The sequence below is a fragment of the Monodon monoceros genome, unplaced genomic scaffold, assembly GCF_005190385.1.
Source record: "Monodon monoceros isolate NGI ecotype Baffin Bay Population unplaced genomic scaffold, NGI_Narwhal_1 Super_Scaffold_9, whole genome shotgun sequence".
NCBI classification, from domain to species: Eukaryota; Metazoa; Chordata; class Mammalia; order Artiodactyla; family Monodontidae; genus Monodon; species Monodon monoceros.
In genome coordinates this window covers 52,906,306-52,931,350 of record NW_021703786.1, presented here as the reverse complement: position 1 = coordinate 52,931,350, position 25,045 = coordinate 52,906,306, and the positions used below count along the sequence as shown (strand labels likewise).

Here is a 25,045-nt window from a genome sequence, read left to right as displayed (position 1 = left end):
GCCCCGTTACCTTTGGTGGCGCCTGCAGCCCCCAGGTGGTAGATGGCAGCCAGGATGAGCCAGCAGGCTTTCTGTTCGTCGGGGGAGATGCCCAGCACCTTCATGGCCGTCTGGAGCTTGCTGAACTGCTGAGCCGCCTTCTGCTTCTCCTCAGGCTGCAGCGACAGATGGGCACACTGGCAGCAGATCTCAGAGGGGCTGTCCCTCTGGTATCTCCCATGCTGCTGGAGCGTCAGGGCGGCCAAGCTAGAGTAGAGCCGCCCGGCCTGGGCTGGGCTCCTGCTACTCCCATGAGGCAGTCCAGGACATTCCAAGCTTCTCCGACCCCAAGGCCCAGGGCTGCCCACCCGTCCCCAGAGGCCCCTCACCTTGGCCAGTGGTACAATCCCAAACACATTGTTCTCTGCCAAGTGGTTCAAGTGGAGCTCCGTCCTAGGGGTACAAACGAGGCATCAGCACAGCGCTTGGTCACCACGCCAAGTCCATCTCCCTGCCAGGCTGGAGACAGAGACTCCGCTTCCAGACTCAGTTCTGTCTGCCCATCATGCCCTCCTGTCAGGCCAGTTGCTACGGCCTTTCCTAATTGGCCTGGACACCAGGCCAGAGCACCGGCCTCCCTAGGACAGGTCACAGACAGGCCCTGGTGAGAGTGTCCAGACAGACCCCTGGAAGGGAGCAGAGAACCTGCCTGAAAGGTGAGTCCAGCCAGGACTGAGACCGTGCCCTCAGTGACAAGGAGAGCTCAAGACAATAGTGCCCTGGGCTGCTTGCTCAGCCTTATCATTTATCCTCTTCTCAGTGGACACAGACAGCAAGCCCGAAGGTCTAAGGGAAGAGCCTGGCGGAGGAGCCAACGTGGATGCAGGGAGGCCAGCATAGAGGGCACTGGAAAAGCCTTGGGCTTTTGGCCCCTGTGTGGACTCAAACACCTGCTCAGCCCCATACTAGCTGTGTAACTGCGGGCAAGCCTCTGACCACCTGCATCTCGGTCTGCTGTCCTCTCCAGATCTGGCTTCCCAGGAGCACAGATCCTAGCTAGGCCCTGGGAACGCTGAAGGGTCAATGGTGCCCCTCACATATAGCCAGGTCCCCCATGCCCGGGGCCAGGGAGCTCCCGCTGGGCAGGGCCTATGGCTCATTCATCTCGCCATCCCCAGGGCCTAGCTCAGAGCCTAACACATGGCAGGCATGAAATAAACAACCGGCATGGGATGCAATCAAGTGGCAAAGCCCAGGAGCTGTCAGTGGGTGGGAGCCCAGAGCACCCTCCTTGTTCCCTCTGTCCCATCTCACCTGAGGGTGCCATCCCCACAGGCCAGCAGGTAGTAGAAGATATTGAATGTGGCCTCACCGGCTGGGCGTCGTGCCACACGCAGCTTCTCCAGAAGCATCGTCTGTGGCACAGCATAGAGGGTATGTAGGCAAGGAGGCAGTGCCAGGTCAAGCTTCTCCCACCCACACCAGAAAGAACCAGGCCCATGGGAGCGAGTGGCTGCATCTGATTCTCCAGGTGCTCAACCAGCGGCCAGATCACCTCATGGTCAAACCTGGGGCAGACGCCAGAGCCAGGGAAGAACACAGGCCCTGCCACCCCGCCCAGCCTCCAGGCACCGTCTTCCTGGGGAGCTGGACACTTTGTGGTGAGAGACTTCATTAGCATGGAAGGGAATCAGCCTCAGCTGGGCCTTACTTTACTGACAGGCCAGCCCTGCCTGGGTGAATCAGCCTGAGAGAAACCCCTGAGCAGGGGCCAGGGCCCCAACTAGGGTGTGGGCAACCCCAGGACGGGCAGGAAGCTGAGCCGTGCCCCATCCAGGGCAGGAGGCACAGGGGGAAGAATGTGGAGGCTCAGGGCAAAGTAGGCCAGCCCTGCTGGGCCCAGGGTCCATTTTGTCAGGGAAGAATCCCAGGAAAATGAGGTGCAGGGGAGAGTCTGATTTCTAGGGCGTGAAATCAGGCAGCCAATCTCTTACTACCCTGAGTGTCCCCTCACCTGAATGGAGGCTGAGGCCACCTGGCCGGCTTGGTCAAAGTCCAGGGAGAGGATCTGGGAGAAGCGGGTGGCGTTGCCGTTCATGATGGTGGGGCTGTTCCCAAAGGCTTCCAGGAGGGTGTACAGAGCCTGCCACTTGTCCACTGCAGAAGACAGGCCCAGGGCCCATCAGGAAAGCCACGGGCAGCTTGCCCCCAGCCACAGGCTCCAGAGGCCCAGGGAGAATGGGAGGCCCATCCCATGGCTGCTCCTCCAGCACCCGAAGGCCCAGTTACTTAGACGAGACTGCTGAGGATCGAGGGGTTTTGTGGACACGGAGAGGCCAGGGGGAAGAAGAGCTGGCACCTCGGCGGGGCCTCCATCCCCACACCCCTCTCCAGCCCATTCTGTTTCCCCAGCTGCCCCTGCCTCACCAGAAAACACCTTATTCCCGCTGGTGCCTGCGATGGTGGCCAAATATTGCACCAGATGCTGGCAGCTGGTGGTCTTGCCACTGCCACTACTGCCCAGGAGGACGATGGACTGGTCCTGACGGCTCATCACCATCGCCCTGTATGCGTTCTGAGCCACGGCATAGATGTGGGGGGCCATGTCCTCCCGCCGACACCCCTTGAACATGTGCATCACCTTGGGCGCGAGAGGGACGGAAGGAAGGGATAGGCGCTCTTAGCTGGCTCCACACGGACAGCCCTCACCCCCAAGGCCCACATCTTTCTGGGCTTTTCACTCCAGGGGAGCCAGAAGGTTCTGAGGCTAAGGTCACGCATGGAAATGCAGATACCAGCCCAGTCCTGGCCTCTGTGAGAGGTCGGGGGAGGGCCTTCTGTCCCCACCCCTTGAAATGACTCCTCTTCCCAAGGCCACTGTGAGAGTGGACAGGAGCCCCGTGGGATGCCAAGGGGAAGGGGTAGAGTCGGGGAAAGTGGGCAGGGGGGAAGGGATAGAGGGGGCGGTCTGTGGGGCCACATGGTAGCTGAGGGGGGCTGCACCTTCTCCGAGTACACAGCGGGGGCCCCCCGGGGGCTGAGGACCAGCAGGCTGGGGCCGGCGTACGTGTGCAGCAGGCTGGCGCCATAGCGCTGGCGCAGCGTGTGCAGGACGCTGGACTCATTGAGGTACACCAGCGAGGCCAGATCCTCCAGACGGTCGCAGGAGGGAGCATTAGCCTGTGTGACAGGACAGGCGGGCGGGCACTGAGGAACAGATCCAGTCTGCTCTGCCAGCGGACAGCCTGCCCAGCCCGGCCCACCTCCTGTGCCTTCCACCAGCCTCCTGCAAACCTTCTCCACGTCATCCTCGTCCACATCCAGGATGGCTCCATCATGGTCTAGCTTCACGCGCACCTTCCCCTCAGGCAAGCTGAGCTCCTCGGATTTGAGCTGAGTGGCTGCAGAGCAGGGACAGACAGACAGACGTGGGCCCGGGAAGCCGTGGCAGCCTTCTTTGGGCCCTTCATGGTCCTGCCTTCTCCCCACTGTATCACCAGCCTCTCCTTGCTCACCACTCAGGCCTCTCCAGACCCAGAGGCCCACCCACCACCCAGCCCTGAAACCAGAGAGACCCAGGCCCTGGGTCTCCCCAGACTCACCCAGTGAGAAGCCATCCTTATGGACCAGCCACACCTTCTCTGTCTCATACCAGGCCTCCTCAGCTGCGATCTGCTCTTCTGTCTTCACCTGTCAGAGGGAGGGGAAGAATAAAGAGTCAGACCCTGTTCTGGAAAGCAGACAAGGACAGCAGGAGAGAGGAGACATGTGAGGGGAAGGGCTTCCGGATGAGCCACTGGGCGAGGGGGACAGGTGGGTGGCAGACACAGAACGGGAGACATCAGAGATATCAAAGGAAGAAGGTGGGGAAGCCAGGAGCTGGTGGCGGATGGTCCTGAGGAGCCCTGAGGACAAGGACACAGAGCTGGGGGCCCTGACAGCCCTGAGGGTCTGGAAAGACAGGGACACATGGAGTATGTGCCTAGGAGAGAGCAGATCCCAGGAGAGCAAATCACCAGCCACCCTCTTGCTCCCTCCCTGCAAAGACTGTATGATCAGTATCCCGAGCCTCCAGCCCTCACCCTGGGCCACAGCTGCTGTGACCTTACAGGCCTGGCTTCTCCATTCATCCACCTAATAGGCCCTCCTTCACCAAGCTGGGAAAGGGCATTTCCTCAAGATCTGAGAATGTCTTCCAAGGACTTCAGTACAAAATGATGGGTGAGTCCTAGCCTTGACACTGGTCTTCCCTCCAGAGGATGCTCTCCTGGGCAGGGGCAGTGCCCAGATGCACATGCTAGCCTCCCTGCTCCCCCTCCGTGCCTCCTCAGAAGGAGCACAGACCCATGGGGACGTGCTAAGGCCATACAGGGGCATGAAGCAGCATGGCCAGGGACATGAGGCAGGGGCAGGGGTAGCAGTGCTCTGTCAAATACAGGAAGAGACTTGCATGCCACATGGATGGGCATGGGAATGGGTACAAAGGGGCTGGGAGCCCCCGGAAGCCCAGGTGGTCACCGATCAGGAAGAAGCATTCACGGGCAATGTCAGGGTGTAGGGTTGCCAAACCTGGCACCCCTAAGAGACCTGAGCTGGTCAGCAATGGTGCCTGGGGGAGCTGGGCAAACAGGAGCGGGGCCTGGCCCCCATGGCCCATCAGGCCCCTTTTGTCATGTGGGCAACGGGGCAGCAGGGTCATCCAGTGTCCTTTGGTGGGTGGATGGTCACCCCCCACATGAGCAGCCCCCAAGCTAGCCCTAACCCCCAACTCTCTGGGGATCCCCAGCTGCGAGGTACAGTTAGTCTCCTAGGGTCCCCCACCCTCATGAAACCGACCTGGGGCCAAGGCAGAGACACTGCTCTGTGATACTGACCCCCTGGGTGAGGGATTGGAAAGGACAAGAAACAATAATAACAAATACGTTATTTGTTACATTTCTTGGAGCTGAAAGAAAAAAGATCTGGGTTCTACTCCCAGGTTGGATTCTGGCTTCAGATAACTCCCTCTCCCTCGCTGACAGCACTTCTGGGCTATAGAGTCAGAAGGCTGACTTACACAGCAGTCTCCAGACTTTGCACATCATGGGCCAGTGAAATTACCCCTCAAATAGGAGGATCACTATGGGGCTGTCAACGTTTTCAGTGAAGACATCCAAAAAAGGCTAGTTCTTTATACTTGAAAAAATTAACTTTATAAAACAAAATTCCTTCTTTTTTTCCAAATCATGAGACAGGGGAAGCCTTTGTCTTGAATGGGCATGTGTTGTATGGGTCCAGGGTTTGCAGACGGATGAATAAGGTGACATCACGGGACCATGGCCTCCAGCTAGTTCCTTCAGAGCTAATCTGAAGACAGGTTCCCATATTGGCCAGCAGGGGGAGACAGAGGATGCGCATCTTCAGGCTTCAGAGTGGGGAGCGGGTGCGGGTGGGGGTGGTAGGGGTTCAGCCTTTCCAGCTTTCTCTACCCAGAGGGAGCAGAATTGAAACACCTAGAAACCAAAGCTCTGGCCAGGCCCTTGGGCTTCTGTGGCTGAGAACCATGCGCCACAGAGGCCAAACTGAGTGGCGACCCTCAGTCTAGACACTCCTCCAGGGCCTGACACAGAGCTGCCCCATGTCCAGCTCCCGGCACTGCCTCCCCCAGGGGTCCCCCCAGATACCACGTGAGGTGGGAGCCAGAAGGGGAAAGAGGCCTTACACTCCAGCACAAGGCCCGGGCACAGACGCCAGCCCAGGTACAGGCCGGGGGTGGCAGGTGGTCACCAGAGGAAGCGGAGGGCTCCTGAGGGGGGCAGGAGTACCCTACCTGGCTGTGGGCAGGAGAAGCGGCCTCAGGGTCCAGCTACCAGCAGCAAGCAAAGAAGAGAGAGAGAAAAAGAGGGGTGAAGACAAGCAGGCCGTTGGCATGTCCCCTTCAGCAAGCACCCGGGGCCAAGTGGAGGCGAGAGGGGCGTAGCACCAGGAGGTGGATGGTAGGAGGGCTGGCCCGGCAGGTGTATTGTACCTAGTCAAGGAGAGGCCAGGCCGGGAAGGAGAGGCCCTGCTTGGTGAAGAAACACTTGGTACCGTCAGACTCCTCAGAGGAGATGCTCTGATAAGTCATTCCCTGTGGCAGGAGCGAGCCACTCTGCCTCAGGCTACAGTCCCTCCTGGGCTGGCCATCCTGTCCATTCTGAATTACCCTCCTCTTCTGTGTTGCCAGACCAGACCACCTCACCACATCCAGGGCCTGGGACCCCTGGGAGCCTCTGGCCTTATCTCCAGGGCATTTCCCAGCCCAGCTCCCCTGTAGCCACCGGACCCCAGTACAGGCTGCCCCTGGCCTCCAGACACACACACAAGAGTGCCACTCCCCAGGCCAAGGGCGGCCCTTCAGAGCTGTCACCCCTGCCTAGCTCATCAAACAGGACCACCAGCAGCCCCAAGTCTAGGACCCCTTCCTCAGACTCCCACTGCACCCCTGCACCACTCCCACCCCATGGCAAGCAGAGGTAGCACCACCCATCCAGGTCCACCTGCCAACTGCCCAAGAACCAGGGGACTGTGGACAGACCCGGTGGCCAGCCTCGACCTCCCCATCTTTGTCTGGTTATTTAAAGGCCTTTCTGGAGAGGAAGGGGAGTCAGCCAGGCCTTGGACCTTGCCTGTTAGAAATGGGCAAGGAGTTAACAGGCCCCACCTGGGACTGGAGAGCCAGGGCATCAAGAAAGGGGAGTGTCTTCTCCCTGCCTCGCACCCGCCAGGCCCTGGCACGAAGATACGCCCTCTGGGGCAAGAGACTGGGGCCAGAGAAGGGGCTGGATCTCTAGCCAGAGGGGTCCCTCCCACAGGTTCCCTGGAGGAACAGGCCTCACTGCGCGCAGACCCTCCACAGTGCCCTTCTCTCATTTCTCCAAATGGGAAGCCCATGTGAGGGCCCCCAGGCCTCCAGGGAGCCACACTTCCACTGTCAGGTGGGCCTACACACACAGACACACACAGTCTGGCCAGCAGCTCCAGCAAAGAGGAGACCAGGGACTGGGAACCACACGTGAGAGGCGGCATTACAGGAGCTGTGAAGATCCTCTCAAGCCGCTGGTGGGCCTCCTCTGCGGGGGTCAGCTGGACGTCGGGGGCAGCTCCTGCCTAAAGGTCAAACCACTATTAGTCCCGGCCTGGGGAACTGGGGGCACAGCACACCAAGCTTCTAGCTCAGGAAGCCACTGGGACCCCCGTGGGTTAGTGGAATAGGGTCAGGGAGGCAAGCCGGGCACCAATTTGAGTTTTTAAGCTCTCAGATGAGAATAAAAACAGGTGCCTGGGAGTTCTAGGGTTAATTCTTCCCACCACTTTAACCACTCCAGCACCAGGACGGCCCGTTCTCACACGCATCCTCTGGCCCCTGCCCTGGGCCCAGGCGACAGGTGGCTGAACTCCAGGTTGGGGCCCATCTCAGCCCCAACTCCACCTGAGTGAGAGGTGGAGGGACAGGGAGCCAGAGGGAAGGCAGCCGGCCCAGGAACGGGCGCATGACGCTCTCTGGCTCCTTGGAGGTTCTTCTTAGGGGCTAGTGGTTCGCCTCACACCAAGACGCCCCTGCCAACTCCTGTGTGCCAGGAGGTCACTTCCCTGATGCAGAGTGGGCCAGGAGGGGTGAGGGAAGCTGCCGCCTGCTCTCTTCTAAGTTCTGCAAAGCCCGGGAAGAATGGAATGGGGAGCAAGGCACGTCTGAGACCTTACGAATCCTATCAGGCAGCAGTCAGAGAGGAGGGCCTCTAGGGCCTGGGAGACAGGACAGGTCTTTAGGTGGTCCCCTGCCCCACTTCCCCCGACTGTACCCTTTCAGCCAGAAGGAGCACACAGGAGCACAGAGAAGCAGTAGTGAGACTTGACGCGTCGCTCCACCCACCCACCCACCCAACTCCTGAGGCCCCAGAAGGGTCCACAAAATGGGAAAGCTTGAAGAGAAATGCCCCCCAACCCAAGGACCAGCCAAGCAGGCATCGCCTTCCAAGGGAAAGGGCTGGACAGATCGTCCTTGGCCCTCCCCTGTGCCTCTCAGCCTCCTGTCCCACCCAGAGGGCACTTTGTGGACAGACAGGACCGCCGATACAAAGGGGACCCACTGTGCGCCTTTGCCACCCAGGCCCAGAGCTCCTCAAGAGTCCTGCTGCCAGAGGGACAGCTGGCCAGGCCTGAAGAAGCAGTGATGGCGATGATGGTACCAATAAGCACTGTTACCAGCATCACTATGGACGCTACCATTTACGGAGCACCCACCACACCAGGGATTAGGCTCAGAGCATTCATTCCCTGTATCCTTTCTAATGTTCACAGCAACCCTTCAAAGTAGGTATTATCCCTTATTTGCAATTCTGAAATCCAAAAAGCCCTCCAAAACAAAAGATTTTTCGTAACAGTTTTGGTGGCAAAACCTGACTGTTTAATCCCCCCCCCCCCCCCCCCGCCTGCAGCATGAACAGTCATAATTTTCCTGTGGGAATATTAATGTGTTTGGTCACGAGTTGCTGCTCATTATGTACATTGCATGACAGTCTCAAATATAAAAAATCGCTAATTTCCAAAATACTTCTGGTCCAGGGGCTTCAGAGGAGGGATGGTAGACCTATGTGATCCCTACTCGACAGATGAGGGCTCAGAGATGCTGAGGTCCCACAGGAGTGAGTGGTTGGGGATGGGATGTGAGCACAGGCCACCTGACCCCAGAAATTCTGTCTTTCTACCCTCTCACTGATCTGCTAAGACTCTGATCCTCAACTTGGGATCTGGGGCCTCAAGCTGATGCCATGTAGCTGGGGGCCAGGCCCCAACTCCCTCGCAAGTGTGGAAGAGCAGCAGCATGCAGTTATCGGGTCCCCTGGGTTCTGGCATTCGGTGAAGGAAAGCCATGCAGCCCTGCCATCGGCACGTGGCCCGGGCCCAGCTTCGCCATCATGCAGGGCCTGTGGAAGAGCCTTGGGAAAGCTGGCTGCCAGTCCTCAGGTGAGGGTGGCAAGGGAGGGTCAGAGGTTAGTGACACACTCAGGTACCTCCTGCTGCACGTCAGGGGCTGGTGACTTGTTCTGTTGCAATCCAGTGAGGTTCGACTTGAGGTTCGGGTCGGCGGAGCCTGGGGCCGCCAGCTCTTCCGACTGGGCTGGGGATCCTAGCTTCTCTGAGGCGTCCACTGTCTCTGGGGAGACTGGTTTCCCCGAGGAGCCTGGCTCCTGGCTGGAGGGCTTCTCCCCCTTCCCAGGAGACTGCCTGCTACGTGGCCTGTGGTCCTTGCCCCTGCCCCGAGACATCAGGCTCCGCAGGCCCATGGAGAGCTCATCCTTGGCGGCCTCCTTCTCTGCTTCGGGCTTAGGCCGAGCAGGGGGAGTGGGAGTGGCTGTCTTTTCTCCCTTCCTGCCTCCAGCTGGGTGCTCAGGAGATCTGACACCTCTGCCCGCAGGTTCCTTGGCGCTCCCAGGCTCCTCGCCAGGCAGCACCTTGCTCACCACCTTCCTCACTGCATTCGCCACCCTCTTCCGGGACAGGCCCTGGGCCTCCTCACTGGGGCCTTCCGCTGAGGCAGTCCTCGGGCCGTTCATGGCGAGTGTGGATGCAGGGCTCTTGGCTCTCTGGGGAGCCTTTGAGGGTACAGGGCTGGTGGAAGGCTGAGGACTCTTAGATGGGCCACTGCTGCCCTTTGAGCTGCCCTCTAGCTACAGTCACACAAACACAGGGAGACATTAGCATCAGCCCGTGTCCCTGCCCGCCCCACACAGAGGAAGTAAGAGGTGTGACCTCACATCTAGTCGTGGAACAGACCTTCCATTCATCCAACAAACAACACAAGCTCCAAGAGGCCACCCCAGGAAGCCCTCTTTCCATCTTCCAGATAGAACAACTGCATCAAAGAGTTTGGCTTCTCTCTCCCATAAAGCACAGCAGGTCACCTACTGTCCATCTCCAGGCTTAGCAAGGAGCTGTGAGAGGCCAGCACAGGGTGTCCAGAGGCCCATGAGGTACCCCAGAGTTACTGGCTTATGTCAGGACAGCAACTAAGCCTGGATCCCAGGAAGCCCGCTCCCTCACAGCCCAAACACAGCAGAGACGGAGCATGGCGAGGTCAAACACCAATTCCTACCATCAATCCTGGGCCTAACTCTGGGGCTTCCTGCCTTTGTGGTCCCTGGTCCTTCTATCACCCAACTTCCTCTGTAGTCAGACCCAGAGCCTGCCCATCCCAATGAAAACCGTAGTTAGGAAGTAATTCTTGGCCCGCAGACATGCCAAGCCTCCTCCCTCCCCACTCCTCTGGGTTGAGGCCACTGTCTACCCCTCACCCACACTCTCCAGAGCTGCAGAAACCCAGTGCTGGCCCAGGAAGCTTCCACCTCAGCCTGCTTTCTGCCAGTCTCCCTGCAGTTTTCCTTGTGCAAACCTCTCCAGGGCTGGAGGCCTCCTAGCTCCCAGAGTGTGCACGTGGAGGAAGAGGTGGCAACTGCAGCACTCAAAGGGTTAAGCACTCAAGCGACCACAGCTCCACTCTGTCTAGGCTCAGCCAGCCTCTGGGCACCCAGGAGTCCACTGAAGATGCTGGCACACTCTGCCTGGTGGGGACTGTCTGCGGTCTCGAGGGACTGCCACTGGGCAGGCCCGGCTGGCTAATGGCAGGGCAGTTTCCTGCAAAGCCAAGCCACATGGCCTGGGAGAGCCAGGTCAACCTAGGGGCTCCTTGCTGGTCAGGCAGTGCCCTGCCACTAATGAGCTGTGCTTGAGTCCTCGTTCCCCAAACAGTGACCTTGGTTCTAGGGTGTACCTGGCGGCCACCTCTGTTGAAATGCAGGAGGGCGCTCACAGAGTGGACAGGCCTCTGGCTGCCGTGTGGACAGAGACCCACGTCCTGAGCAGAGCTGAGCCAAACGACCTCAGCCCAGGCCTCAGGTACAGGGTGGCCCTGCTGCAGGGGTGGGAAAGGGAGGCCTTGAAGGGGCCTCTTCCTCAACCTCTTGGGCCAAGAGTGTTCAGTGGCATGTCAGGGCCCTGCGGAGCTGCCGTGGCCCCAGCTGCTGGGCCTCACTCCCTGCCCCCCACTTCTGGCTTTCCTCCCATGCCTTCTAACTGAAGCTCATGTTGACAGTGACAATGATGATAGTAACTGCTAACTTAAACGGAGCTCATTATGTGCCAGGCAGTCTTCTAAGCACTTTACACGTGATTTCCCCCCCAAATCTGGCATTCTCCCAGGTCCCTCCCTCACAAATCTCAAACATATCCCCTTGAAATCACCCCGACCTTGCAGCACTGCCTACAGATCAGGTGGAAGCCATAACACCTGGCTAATCAAATCTCCACTCAAGGAAGGGGTGTGGGGGGGGCGGGGGGCAGGCACCATGCGGGGTAACGAAGTACAGATCTGTTTTGTGATCCAGCCCTGTTCCCGAGCCCTGGGCACTCCTGCCCGCTAGATCAACAGCAGCCCTCTCCTGACTACACGTCTCTGGACCTGGCTATTCTAGAACCGTGTCCCCTCTCTTGCCTTAAAAGTGTCCAACTTTATTCAGGGTCTCTGTCCCAAGGCAGAATGACTTGGTGGGGGGGGGGTAGTGGCACTGCACGGCTGGAGCCTGCCTCTAGGTCACCCGCGCTGAGCAGCTGACAGGGTCTTGGGAAGAGACAGCAGCAGCTGCAGTGAAACCCCTCCCTGCCCTTGGCTTGTGCCACCCAGAGCAGGACGAAGAGTGCCAACAGCTGAGCTCTCATTTGTCTGCCTAGGCCTCTCCAGCCCCAAAGAGTTCAGGAAACCAGAACTATAGGTAGGAACTAAAGAGGGGGCTTAGGGAGAGGCCCCCAATGGGCCTTGGCATTGCCATCTCCTTCACACACACCAGGTTGGCATCACACATGCTGCACTTTGGCACTTTACTGCAATTCCCTCTAGCCACCCCACACGGGAAGGGGCACCCTGCCGTGCCTGCCTGCTCCGTGGAACTGCCTCCCAGACTAGGCCTGGGCTTGTGGACACAACCCACCTGGACACACAACTCTCTCTCTCTCTCTCTCTCACACACACACACACACACACACACACACACACGCACACGGGTCTAGGAGAAGCACTTACAGCCCCTTCCTCCTTGGCAGGAGGACCAGGCTTCGGCAGAGTTTTGTCCTCCTCTTTAACCTGAGGGAGCAGACAAAGAAGTCACTTTGCAGGTCAGAGGTCAGGGTGGGGAGACCCAGCACTAAAAGCACAGAAGGAAAACATCCAAGCAGTCGCTCTCTCTGAGAGGCAAGAGCTCCTCAGTGCTTAGGAGTCCTGGGCCTATGGACCTGAGCAACAGATAGCCTATCCTGGGGTCAAAATTGTCCAGTGACAACTTCAAGAATGAAGTCTCTGGGGGTGGTTAAAGCTAAGTACCCTTTGCACTCAGTGACCAGCCACGTGACCCACCTAGGCTGCCTAAAGAGGTCCACCCATGAGAGCGACATCATGGCCTTGGTTACAGGGTGGAGAGAAAGATCCAGCGAATTCAACTTGGGCTAAACTACAAGAGCCATTCCCAGCTCAGACAGGAAGTGGTCTGAACAAGAGCCTCCCTGACCTAGGGACTGAGGAGGAGGGAATGACCCCAGCGTGGGGGGCCGGCTGGGCCAGCAGAGCTCAGTGTGGGGTAATAGGTGGCCCCTATCAGGCTGGCTCAGGCTTGCTTCTAGGACCGTATGATTTCCCCCAGCACAGAGCCTGCGTGCCTTCCCAACCAGAGCGCTGAGCTCTGGCTGGAGGCAGGAAGTCGGGCAGAGGCGGGGATTCAGGAGGCCAGATAACTTCCCAACCTCAGACCCACAAAACTCTGCCAACCATGCAGCTGAGGGAGGCAACCCCAAGGTTCGGGGTGGGGCGTGGAGGAAGGAAAGATGCCTGGGCTCTGGGGTTTGTGCCCAGCCCAGGAGCTGGTTGGCCCAAGTCAGAGGGGAGGAGTAGAGTCAGGGCCAAAGGGCAGAGACCATAATATATCCGGAGAAAGGACAGACAATATGGCCACTCTGATGGTTCTTTCAGCTCAGAGCCTGGCTCAGAACAGACCCAGAGGACCAGGCCTCAATTCTGAGAGAGGCTTCTCCCCTCCCCCTCACCAGCATCTCTTCCTCCAAAAGCTCAGGCAGTCCTCGTGGATTTCATTTCTCTTCTTTCCCCAGTCACTTATGACTGTAGGAAAAAGACAGGTCTGCCACCAGCCCTACCCCATCCTCAGCATGACTCTTTCCCAGCACAGGGGGCAGGAGCATGGGAAGGTGTCCTTGATTCCTAATGGAAAAGATCCTTTAAAACTCATCCAAAATCATTTTAATCATCCACCTGGGGGGACTCTCCATTTGCAACCAGGGTCCATGGCTAATTTTGAGCTCTAATTAGCAGTGCCTGGGGCACTGACCAGCATGATGGCCGCTGCAGTTTTAAAGCTAAGAGCCCATAGAGCTTTTTACAATGGGCTCAAGCTTCAGCGTTAGTACACAGTGCCACGGCCAGAGGGAAAATGGCGATTATTCATCAGAGTGGACTCCACGACTTTAGAAATTAGGATTGGAGCGGAGAAAAGGAAGGGAGGGGCTGATGGAGAGGAAAGGAAGAGAAGTGGGAGAGTCTAGGTCTGCACCTGCTGCCCCTACAAATGCCCATCACTGCCCACCCCCCCCCCGCACCATCACACCGTGCATGAGCTCCCAGACACACAGGTTAGAGGGACAGCAAGTGTTCACACCCAGACACACTCATTACTGCACGCAGTGCTGTTAGCTCGGGCTCAGGGATGGCCCAGATTCCAAGTCCACTCCGTGTCCTTCAGCAGCTCCAAATCTGTCCTCCTTCCACTGGCTCAAGCTTGGGACCTCAAGGGTCTTCCCCCAGTGGCGAGGCATTGAGGGAAACAGCGGCTGCCCCCTGAAATGTGTGGGACACTAGACCTAGCTCTGAGCTCAGCTCTGGATTTAGCCGGAGGCTGACTCACTGCCCCACCCCCACCCGAAGGGTTCTGTCAGTTGTAGGTCATTGCCCAGCTGGGGACTGCGCACAGCCCAAAGGCACGCCCAGGTCTGCAGCCTGAATCACCCTCTGGCCCCTGGTGGCCCACTGGCCTGGTTCCCCTCTCTTGGCTCCTCTCCCCCTATCCATCACAGCCCCCAGACTCGGGGAGACCCAGCTCTGAGGCCTCAGAGCCAAAGCCATTCCCAGCAGCCCCTTCATAGCAGCTCACATTCCCAGGGGTGAGTCAGAGCAGCGGCAGTGGGAAGGGTGTGAGGGGTTAACTTGGAGGGGCACCAGTGGGACAAAAGGCAGCTCAGCTCACCAGAGGTGGAGCTCAGGGGAGGAGCATGACTCAGCGCAGGAGCCCATCCAGACAGAAGAGTGAGTTCCTGGACCCCCTGGTCATTCTCCTCGGCCCCCAAATACACACACATGCCCCAACCCGTCTCTAGCTTCCAAAGCTCCCGCTCCCACAAGCCAGTCTCCTGCCTGCACACACCATGCCAAACACATAAGAAAAGCATAAAGAGTTTTGAAATACAACTTTCCTTTTGCTCCCAGAAGGCGAACCTTGATGAAAAGGCCATGGTGCCGAAAGTAGCCTGCACTCTGGGCCAGAGAAGAAATGGGGGGCAGGGTCTCTCAGGGACTTGGAGTCTTCCTAAAGGCCAGGACCTGCTGGGACAAAGATTGTGGGCAACAGGGGAAAGGAGGGATGCAGTGGAGGGGGAAGGATTACAAAGCTCAAAAGGTCAGAGAAGGAGTAAGGGATAAAATATTAGAGAAAAGAGAAGGCAAGGTAAGGTACAGAACATCGACACAGCCCTTGGAAGCTGTGCGCCCTTGAATAAGCCACTTCACCTCTCTGGACCTCTCTGTAGAATTCGGGGATGGACTAGTGCAGGTGATGGTTAAAGTCCTTTCCAGGTGTGGCACCCTAGGAGGCTGGGTGGGTGGTGAGAGGCACGCAAGCCCTTAATTCAGTGAACCAAAGCTGCGGGCCTGGGAGCCAGGAGGGGATTAAGGAAGCTGCTCTAGGACTCCTGTGGCTTTGCCTTTTACCTGCAACTCACCAGCACCTGCCACGGGCAAGAGGCCTGGAGCACTGCACAGCTGCCCCGTCTGGGGGTTAGAAACTAGAGCGGGTCCTCTTGAAATTCAACAGGCAGAACTGGCCTCAGCCCAGGGAGAGGCTTCATCTCAAGAATCCGTTCAAGTCAGTGGAGTTAAAAAACTGGTTCATTCTTATTCTTACTTATCCTGAATGAATAGCGAAAAAACAGAGAATGTTTTGTTTTCAGTGAATTACTTTAAATTTGCTTTGTTGATGTTTCTATCCTATTATCCAGTTCATATGCTAGGCTTTGTTTGTTTTTTTTTGTGTTTTTTTTTTTTAAGAAGATGTTGGGGGTAGGAGTTTATTAATTAATTAATTTATTTTTGCTTTGTTGGGTCTTCGTTTCTGTGTGAGAGCTTTCTCTAGTTGCGGCGAGCGGGGGGCCACTCTTCATGCGGTGCGCGGGCCTCTCGCTATCGCGGCCTTTCTTGTTGCGGAGCATAGGCTCCGGACGCGCAGGCTCAGCAGTTGTGGCTCATGGGCCTAGTTGCTCCGCAGCATGTGGGATCCTCCCAGACCAGGGCTCGAACCCGTGTCCCCTGCATTAGCAGGCAGATTATCAACCACTGCGCCACCAGGGAAGCCCCAAGTTTGTTTGTTTGTTTGTTTAATTAACTCATTCGTTCTCTGATGTCCTGCTCCAGTTCTCCTGTGTGTCCAGAGAGGAGCCCATCAGCCTCCAGCTATAAGGACACCAGGCCGTTCACACCTGGGCCTGTTCCTCATGAGCATCACTGAATGCAAACATGGGTTTTTCCCTGGAGGAAATTCTCTCTGTGGCTTCTGTGCAAAATTGCCTGGATCTTTCTCCTCTCTTCCTTATCACTAGATTTTAACTAAGATTTGCTTAGGATCAAGAATAACCTATCTTTGGGCTTCCCCGGTGGCGCAGTGGTTGAGAGTCCGCCTGCCGATGCAGGGTACACGGGTTCGTGCCCCGGTCCGGGAAGATCCCACATGCCGCGGAGTGGCTGGGCCCATGAGCCATGGCCGCTGAGCCTGCGTGTCCGGAGCTTGTGCTCCGCAACGGGAGAGGCCACAACAGTGAGAGGCCCGCGTACCGCAAAAAAAGAAAAAAAAGAATAACCTATCTTTATCCAATACAGAACAGGTAGGCAACACATTCCCAAAGATGGTGGCCATATCTCTGGCACAGTCACCTCCAGAGCTGAGAACTTACGGTTCTCAGCAAGGGTGCCTGGGAGCCAAAGCCTCTCTTCCCTGACCTGTTCCACCTCTGGAGAGTTCAGACATTTCCAGCAACATTAATTACTGAGTATGGAACACCTACAATGAGATGGGCCCCGTAAAAATATTTAAAGTATATTTTCGTATGTAAATCTTATGACAGCCTCACGACATGGGAATTATTATTATTTCCACTTTACTGATGAGGAGAAAGACTCAGAAAGAGATTAAGTCACAAAGCTGGCAAGTGATGGAGCTGGGATTTGAACCCAGGTGGCTCTGACTGCAAGCCTGTGCTGCTCCCTTGGAGGCCCACCTTTTCTGCTAGGTTAGGCAGGGTCAGAGGGGCTGAGTCATCCTTAGTAGCCAACTCTGGTTAAGATCTGCGTCAGCGTTGAGGTTCAAGAGGTCTGGGTCCAGCCACAGCATGGATCGATAATGTGGAGCTTACTAGCGTTCAACGTGCCCAAACTGAGTTTCTAGACTTGCAAAGGGACCACGACCCTGCCATTCTCTGAGGCTCTGACCACCTCCTCCCTCTCTGGCACTTCTGGCCTCTTCCCTTCGGGGAAGGGAAGAGAAACCAATGCTCACCAAACACTCACTGTGGTATCTGGCACAGTGGTAGGCACTTTACGCCGTCTCCTCCTCCAATCCTCACAAAAACCCACTTTCTAGGTAAGAAAACCGAGAAGGCGAGTACCTTGCTGAGGGCCCCCCCAGCTGGTAAGTGGCAGCACTGGGATTCACACCCAGGATGGATCTTGGGGGGCTGTTTGTGTGTCTATAACACTCCCCGGACTGTGATTTCCTCACAGGCAGGACTCTGTTTTACTCATCGTACTGTGGGCACTAAATAAATGTTTGCTGCCTGACGGCCCTGCAGTGGGTTCTCTGTACAAACCTCTTATTCCCATCTGGTCTCTTCTGTCAGCTGTAAACTACGGAGAATAAGACTTGTCGATCCTGATTCCCAGGGAGGTGGGGAAAACAAGGGAGGTATAATCTCTAAATGTAGCAACAATAAGTAGATAGTAAACCCGATTGCCATGGGGCTGAAGGGAGGGCAGGACACTCTGAAATTGCTTAGTAGCTCTCCCTGGAGCCAACAAAAGCCATGAGACGCATCAGCCTCTGGCCTGGCTGTCCCACCTTCAGGAACGTATAAGCGACGAGCTGACTTAAAGAAAGGAAGAGAAAGAAAACCTCCACAGACCAATACAAAAATGCACTGTCTATAATAGCCCTAAATTGGAGATAGTTAACTCCCTAGAGTTAGGGAGGGGTTAGGTAAACTATGTTACTTCAGTACAATACACTGTTGTGTTGCCATTTAAACGAACAAACATGTGGCCAATGTAACCATATGGAAAACTCCTCCTAAAAGAACAGTGATTCAAAAAAAAAACTAGCACCTAAATAGAAAGCAAACAGTGATCCTAACAACCCTGTACAAATTAGACATAATAGAGACATTTGGTATTTATTTTGTTATGTATTTGTTACTTACTATTTATTTCTCTTATAAAGATGGCTAAACAGTCAATAAAAAAGAAAAAGCAGAGGAGATAATAGCTAAAAGCATTTGTTCTCAAAGAGGAGAAATCCAAGAAATGTGCTGAGGGACCCATCTACCCTCAGCCCCGAAGGCTTCCAAGGCTCAGGGGTCTGGGTCAGGCTGGGTTTTACCCTCTACATCAAGAGCAAGGACCATCCACCCTTCACTTATCATCCTCTGTGCCCCGCACAGGAGGGTACAGGTGCACAAATGCCCCCAGGGGGATCGTTCCACCCACCAGGCACCCCTCAGGCCTGGAGTGCTCAGCCTGGACAAATGTATCACGGACATCCATGCCAGATGTCCACCCACTGCAAGCCCCCGAGGGCAGTGGACACCCTGAGAAAGACTGCCTAGGGGAAGAGAAGATCCTGCTGCCTGTGGCCAAGGGAACGTGGCAGCTCTTCCCTCTACCAACTCGCACACACGCTCCGGGCTTCTCATGGCATCCTCCTCTCTCTCCTTTCCCATTCGAACACAGAAGGGAGCTCCCACTTGACCCTATCCCTGCCAGTCCTAGCCTAGCACCGACTAATCTAAGGATGTGGAGGAGGAGGAAGGTGCAGGGAAGAAATAACAGTAAGAACAGTTAGTCTTTCTTGAGCATTACTAAGTGCCAGGTACTGTGCTGAACGCTTTACACGCATTATCTCATTTAATCCTCACAACATCCCTCTGCAGTAGATACTAGGATGATTCCTACTTTACAAATGAGAAAAAGGAGGCTCAGAAATGACCTGCCCAAGGTCTCACAGCAGCGAGTGGCTGATTGGGACTTACACCCAGATCTGTCCTCCAGCAAGAACCTCAGAGGCTCATGTTAGGGGATGGAAGGAAGCCCTGCCCCCACCTCCCTTGGTTCACCTGTGCCATTGTCCTTCCATGAAATCACCTGCCAGAGCAAGAGTTTGGGTAGAAAGCTGGGGTTTCCAGAGATGGCCTCTACCCCTCCAGCCACCCATGACTGGAATAAACTTTATACAGAGCCGCTTGGGAGGGTTCTGCAGGGAGTGGCCTAAAGGCCATGCTGTCAGAGAAGAAAGGGGAGAAGAGCTTGGCATGGACACCCTGGCCCCTTTGGTCCAGCCTCCAGCGAGAGCCCTCCCCCCGCCCAGGGCGGAACAGAAAGTAGCCAAGCGCGCGGCCACTGTCGGCCAGGCCAGCCTAGAGGAAGCAGGTGCGCTGGGATGGCTTCCTGCTGCCACTGCAGTTGCAGAAGGCCCAGGCTTCCTCCTCCAACGGCCAGACCTGCTGGAGGCCTCCCCTTCTCTGGGGATACTCACTGCCCCTCTGCAGGGCACTTTGCCAACTGCCTGGCCACCGGCGTGCATGGCCCCAAGTCTGTGACCTGGTGCCGGGACCTGCAGGCCCAAGGTGGGGTGGGTTATAAGCTCTACCAGGAAGCACCCACTCTCAGGGTAAGAAGCCTCTCGGGCCCCACCCCCAGCCCGCCCACACACGTTGGTGCTGGTGCCAGTTTTGTGGCTGGAGCGGGGCAGTCCTTGGGCACAGGGAGATACAAATGCTCCGAGGCACATCTCAGGCTCCTGATACACCTCCGCACCAGGCCAGTCCATACTCTCTGCCAACCGCTGACACAACTGAAAACCTTACCCTTGGTGGCCGGGAGGGGCGGCGTGGGGGAACGGAACGGACTGGGAGGCCGCTGTGTCTGTCCTCACTTGCTTTTTTAAGGAACTTACTCCCCAAGATGCCATCTGTGGCCCTTCCGCGTGTCCGATCCACAGAAATGGAGGAGCCCATGGTGAGTCCACTCTCGGGGACAATGAAAGGGGGATCCCTGACAACTCCAAAAGCCGCCCCTCTCAAGCCCCTCTCTCTTGTCCACCAGGGGGAAGCGGGGCTGGAGGGCCATGCTGGCAACGCAAAGCAGGGACAAGAACTCCCGAGTCATGAGTCAGGCCCAGGAAGCCCTGCCCCTCGCCTCTGAGAGGTAGAGGCTGCGGGGATGGATGGTTCTCTCCCCACCAAGGCAGCCTCACGCCTCCCTCCCCACCTACTTCAGCCCCCTCGAAGGAAATAACAAAAAGTCCCCTCCTTTCCTCAATGAGGAAACAGCATGAGGAGCCTGGGACATTTCCGGGGTGGGGGGTCAGAGGGACACTCACCCGCATAGCCTGGCCTGGAGCAGGCCAGAGCAAGGAGTCTCCTCTCCGATGCTGCTCCGTTAGCAGCTCAAAATAGCACTGGCAGCAGCCCCGCCCCTGTTCCCCTCCCTCTCTCCAGGCCCCTCCCGCCCAGAGCTGCCCAACCCAGGCCAGAGCCAGTGGGAGAGAGTGAGAGAGTGAGTGGCCTGGAGGACTGCGGGTACCAGGTATGCCGGGGGGAGAGGGTGATACGGCACGCGTGGAAGAGACGGAGGAGGCTCTTGGAGTGAGGACGTGGGGTGGGGGGCAGGCAGTGTTGGAGGGTTAGGGGCAAGGGACGCGGAGGGTGAGACTTTCCGACTGACACACACCCAAGCTCCCGACAGCTGAGCTGATATGGCCCCTAAAAATAGCAGAGGAATTTGAGACCTGCAGCCCCCCAGCCCTACAGGCCAGAGTCAAGACAGGCACATGCGCGTTCACGTGTACACACACACACACACACACACACACACACATACACACACCAGCATGCATGAACACTCGATCACAGCACAGTGCTCCTGAGAACACACAAATCATAGGCTCACCCCAGCCATCTAATAACTGCGGCAGAGGCCAAGACAACCACCAACGTCACATCCAATACAACACACAGGGCCCACTGCCCACTGTGCGCAAACACAGCCATCCTATAAAGTCCTGCAGGAGCAGAGACCCGCACCATCAGTCTGAGGCCCACTGTGGCCGCCCCCCTGTAATAAATACACCGGGGACGTGCATAGGATCAACCGCACACTCTGCGTAGACATCCCTCCCACACAGCCAGTGACTGCACAGGCACAGAGGAGGGTGGGGTAGGTGGGGTAGGTGGGGTGTGGTGGGTGGGCCCTGGCCCTGCAGACAGAGGAAATCTTGGGTGTCTGGCGGATGAGCGAGGGCTGCCAGTGAGAGGCCAGCGTTCCTCATGAAGAGAAACCTGGCCTGGCTCTTCAGTTAGCACCACAGGGTACCCAGACCAGGGCTGGGGACACCGGTGAGGCTGAAATGGGAGATGGGCGCAGGTGGGAAGGAGCCAAAAGACAGGTCTTTTGAAGCTGTCTCAGAAGCTGTCAGCTCTGCAGCAAAAAAGGAAACAGTGGTTGCCTCCCTCTTCCTCTCCAGGAAGAAAAGGGGCGGGGGGGGGCGGGGGGGAGGGGAATGGGGAGGGGAGGGGGGGTTGCTGAGAAGCCAGAGCAGAGCTGTCTCCTAACCAATACCCAACAGGGTGTCTGGAGACCCCAGGCCTGTCACCCTGGCCGGTCCTGTGAGCCCAGCGGGTCCTGTAAACAGTATTACTTTCTCTGTGAAGAGGTTGCTAAGCACTGCCCAAGAGGACCGAAGCCCAGCTCCGGCTCCTACCTGCCACTCGCTGTACAAGCCATTAGGACGCTGGGCTCGTGAGTCTGCTTTCTAGGGAGTGGTGTGTCTTCCCGGGGAGATGGTCTGGCCCTTCGGGGGCACATGCCATGTCACAGGTCTTCGTACCTCCAGTGCTTTCTTGACACAGTGGTATCACTTGCCTCAGTGGCACACTGAAATTCCCAGTGGGACTTTAAAAATACTGATGCCTCCATCCCACCTCTTCCCCCTAGTTTCTGAGTTAATTGGTCTGGGAGGGCGGCCCGGGCACTGGGATTTTTAAAAGCTCCCGCGGTGATTCTTACATACAGCCACAGCTGAGAGCTGCTTGACTGCAAGGTCAACATGAGGCCTAGTGCAGAGGTGCCCATTTGTTATATCAATGAGAGAGTCAGTGAATGAAGGAATGAATGACTTAGCTGTGTGGCCACGGGCAGGTGACTTAGACTTCCCTCATCCGCAAAATGAGGATTATGCTGCACTGACTCTCTTAGCATGAAATTGGTGAGGTCTCCGTCAGGGAAAGGGCTTTGGTTTTCCAAATGTGGTCTCCAGACCAACAGGATCAGCATCACCTAGGAACTTGTCAGAAATATAAACTCTAGGGCCCCACCCCAGACCTACTGAATCAGAAACTCAGCATGTTTTTATGCTGAGTTTTTACCAGCCCTCTCTAGGTGATTCTGAGAACCACTGCTTTAAAGGAGTTACTCACACTGTGTTGTGGTTAAGTTAGTGAGGCCTCCAGAGCCAGACTGCTGGGTTCAATCTTGGCTCTTCCATGCAGTAAACTACACGACTTCACTCTTGCTTCCGTTTCTTCACCTATAAAATGGGGGAAGTAATAGTGCCTACTACATAGGGTTATTGTAGGGATTAAATGAATTAGTACTTGCAAAGCCCTAAGAACAGGGTCCAGCCCCTATGTTTTCGATAAGTTTTAACAGTTATCATCTATCTGTGATCATTGGGGTGGGGGAGAGGCATCCCAAGCAAAATTTTCAGGTAACTGAAGCCTACCCTCTTTAAGGGACAAAATACTTTCTATTTTAAGTAGTTTTCTAAATTCTATTACTATTTCCAATCATAAAAATAACGAACATTTTATAGACTCTCTTTGTTTGGTAAAATACTCTGAACTCATCTCTAACATCTTAAACTCTGACCTCCTGACTGACAGCCTGGCTTCTGCCCCACCAACACCCCAAACCACTCTCCAAGGGCACCAGCCCCGACTCGGCACCGCAGTCAACCTGAAGCCTCGGGCTACCCCCATGTTAGGAAGGCCAGACGCCCTTTGTGTCTGTGTATCTGCTGTTTAGTTCTTTTGTCCCCTACCCCTGCCAGACCATCGGCTGTCACTCTGCCTGTCAGCACGCCTGTCTTGCGCAGTCTCACCTCCTTCTAATATGCTGTTTCTGCCAAAGGCTGTAAAGCCAAATAACCAAGCCTGACAGAAGAGTCCAGAGCAGAACACGTGGGATGTCAGCGAACACACACAGCCTCTCCTGTGAGTGAAAGGCCTGGGTTTTCACACGCAGACTCAGTGTTCTCTACGCTGGCTGCCTGAGGGCCTTCGAGGCTCACCTGCCATTCGGCAGTGCCCTGGAAGATGACTTCTGGGTGACCGAGTGTCACTTCGTCTGCACAGTCTCGTCTGACTTACTAGTAGTAACCGTGGGCCCATCCGTTCCGAGTTTCTACTCAGATGACTAGATCCTGTCCATTCTGTCTCTGAGATGCTTGGTGTTACTGACGGAGACCATCTCAGGGCAGTTTCACTTCCCTTAGCGAAAAGGGAAACCTCTTCATTCAGAGGGGGAAACTGGGGCCCTGGCAACCCACTCAGCTTCACACATAATCACCATTACTCCCTCTGCTGCTCAAAGCTCAGTGCTGTCTCAGGACCTGGTCCTTAAGCCTGTCCTATGGCTCTGGGGGCCACGCGGTCACTCCCACAGCCAGCCAGACCACCTCCAGGCACCTCAGCCTCCCTCTAAGGACAGCCACAATCTGGGTCCTCCTCAGCGCTTCACCCTCACCTTCCTCTCACCCTCGCCCTCTCCCCAGCACTCCAGGCTCTCACTCTCTCAGGAAGATCTTCCCACGGCTCCCTGCCCTCATCTCCCACAGAGCCTTTACTTATGAAAGTTTCTCCACCAGCCCCTCCACCTTCCCCATTTCTCAAAGTCCATCGTGAGTTCCACCTCCTTCATGAAGCCTTTCCCAAAACCCAAGACCTGCGTGGTAACAGAGTGCAAAGTCTAAATCCCAGCTCGGACTCTTTCTTGCAGTCTGACCTAAGGGAAAGTTACTCGATTTTTTAGATTTTCCACTTTTTGCCTTATAATAAATAGTACACTTACCTTATGGGGTTGTCGTGAGAATTAAAAAAAAAAAATAGTGGGACTTCCCTGGTGGCACAGTGGTTAAGAATCCACCTGTCAATGCAGGGGACATGGGTTCGAGCCCTGGTCCAGGAAGATCCCACATGCCGTGGAGCAACTAAGCCTGTGCGCCACAACTACTGAGCCTGCACTCTAGAGCCTGCGAGCCACAACTACTGAGCCCGGGTGCCTAGAGCCTGTGCTCGACGGCAAGAGAAGACACTGCAATGAGAAGCCCGCGCACTGCAACAAACAGTAGCCTCCACTCATGGCAACTAGAGAAAGCCCAAGTGCAGCAACGAAGACCCAACACAACCAAAAATAAATTAAGAAATAAATAAATTTATTAAAAAAAAAAAAAGAAGTACATGGAAAGCACCTAGCATTAGGCCTGGCAAATTGTCGGTAGTGATTAAATTATTATTAAAAACCAAGGTGTAGTGAAAAGAAAAAAACCCAAAAAACCCACAGTGTTCACTGTCTATACCTATACATAAGCACATATGCACGGTGGTTCTTGAGTATACTCGACACGGTGCTCTATCACATACAGGGGAGTCACATACCATGTGGAATTAGATTCTAAAGTCAGCATGTAAGGCAAAAATAGAGTATAGTCAAAATTACTCTTAAAAATCCCTAAACCTGCTCACAAAGTATAGTACACATGGGTTTGTATATACCATTCTATATATCTGAAAGCATAATGTATACAGTCATGTACAGCATTGAATAAAAGTGTACAAAATACAATGGTTATAATTTCAGACTACAGTAATATATAGTTTCCTACACAACCACATACAGGTATCCTCCATTTTTTGAAGGTTTGTTTTATGCCACTTGGCTTTTACGAAAGGCATACATTAGTACCTGTTTCCGATAAGCAAAAGAAATCTGAAGAGGATTTTCGCTTTTACAAAAAAATGCTAAGAACAAAAATAGTGTCCAGTGTTTGTTTTGCAGCAAGCGTTATAGCGACAGGACACACGCCAGGCAGCACTGCCAAGCTCCTTCCCCAGGAACTACACTCAGCATCTCAGCATCAAACTGTCATAGCTTTGGGCTTCCCTGGTGGCGCAGTGGTTGAGAGTCCGCCTGCTGATGCAGGGGATACGGGTTTGTGCCCCCACATGCCGCGGAGCGGCTAGGCCCGTGAGCCGTGGCCGCTGAGCCTGCGCGTCCAGAGCCTGTGCTCCGCAACGGGAGAGGCCACAACAGTGAGAGGCCTGCGTACCACAAAAAACAAACAAACAAAAAAGACTGTCATAGCTTTGAAGTGAATCTGTATGTGTGCTTTATCTCGATTTT

At 55.7% G+C, this 25,045-nt stretch overlaps 1 protein-coding gene across 11 annotated transcripts in view; it reads right to left on the bottom strand.

Annotated features, from left to right (window-relative positions):
• Positions 1-25,045, bottom strand: part of MYO18A (myosin XVIIIA) — a 95,168-nt gene that overhangs the window by 41,461 nt on the left and 28,662 nt on the right. For 9 of the 11 annotated variants that reach the window (XM_029210616.1, XM_029210619.1, XM_029210618.1 and 6 more), the window contains 8 exons: positions 3,582-3,669; positions 3,274-3,380; positions 2,983-3,159; positions 2,407-2,620; positions 1,994-2,136; positions 1,294-1,394; positions 369-432; positions 11-155 (listed from right to left, as the gene is read on the bottom strand). In XM_029210616.1, the coding sequence (XP_029066449.1) occupies positions 11-155; positions 369-432; positions 1,294-1,394; positions 1,994-2,136; positions 2,407-2,620; positions 2,983-3,159; positions 3,274-3,380; positions 3,582-3,669 (1,039 nt within the window). Of the gene's footprint in view, positions 1-10; positions 156-368; positions 433-1,293; positions 1,395-1,993; positions 2,137-2,406; positions 2,621-2,982; positions 3,160-3,273; positions 3,381-3,581; positions 3,670-19,967; positions 20,027-25,045 lie in introns of those variants that run through there. The other 2 variants (XM_029210625.1, XM_029210626.1) reach the window with 2 other exon arrangements.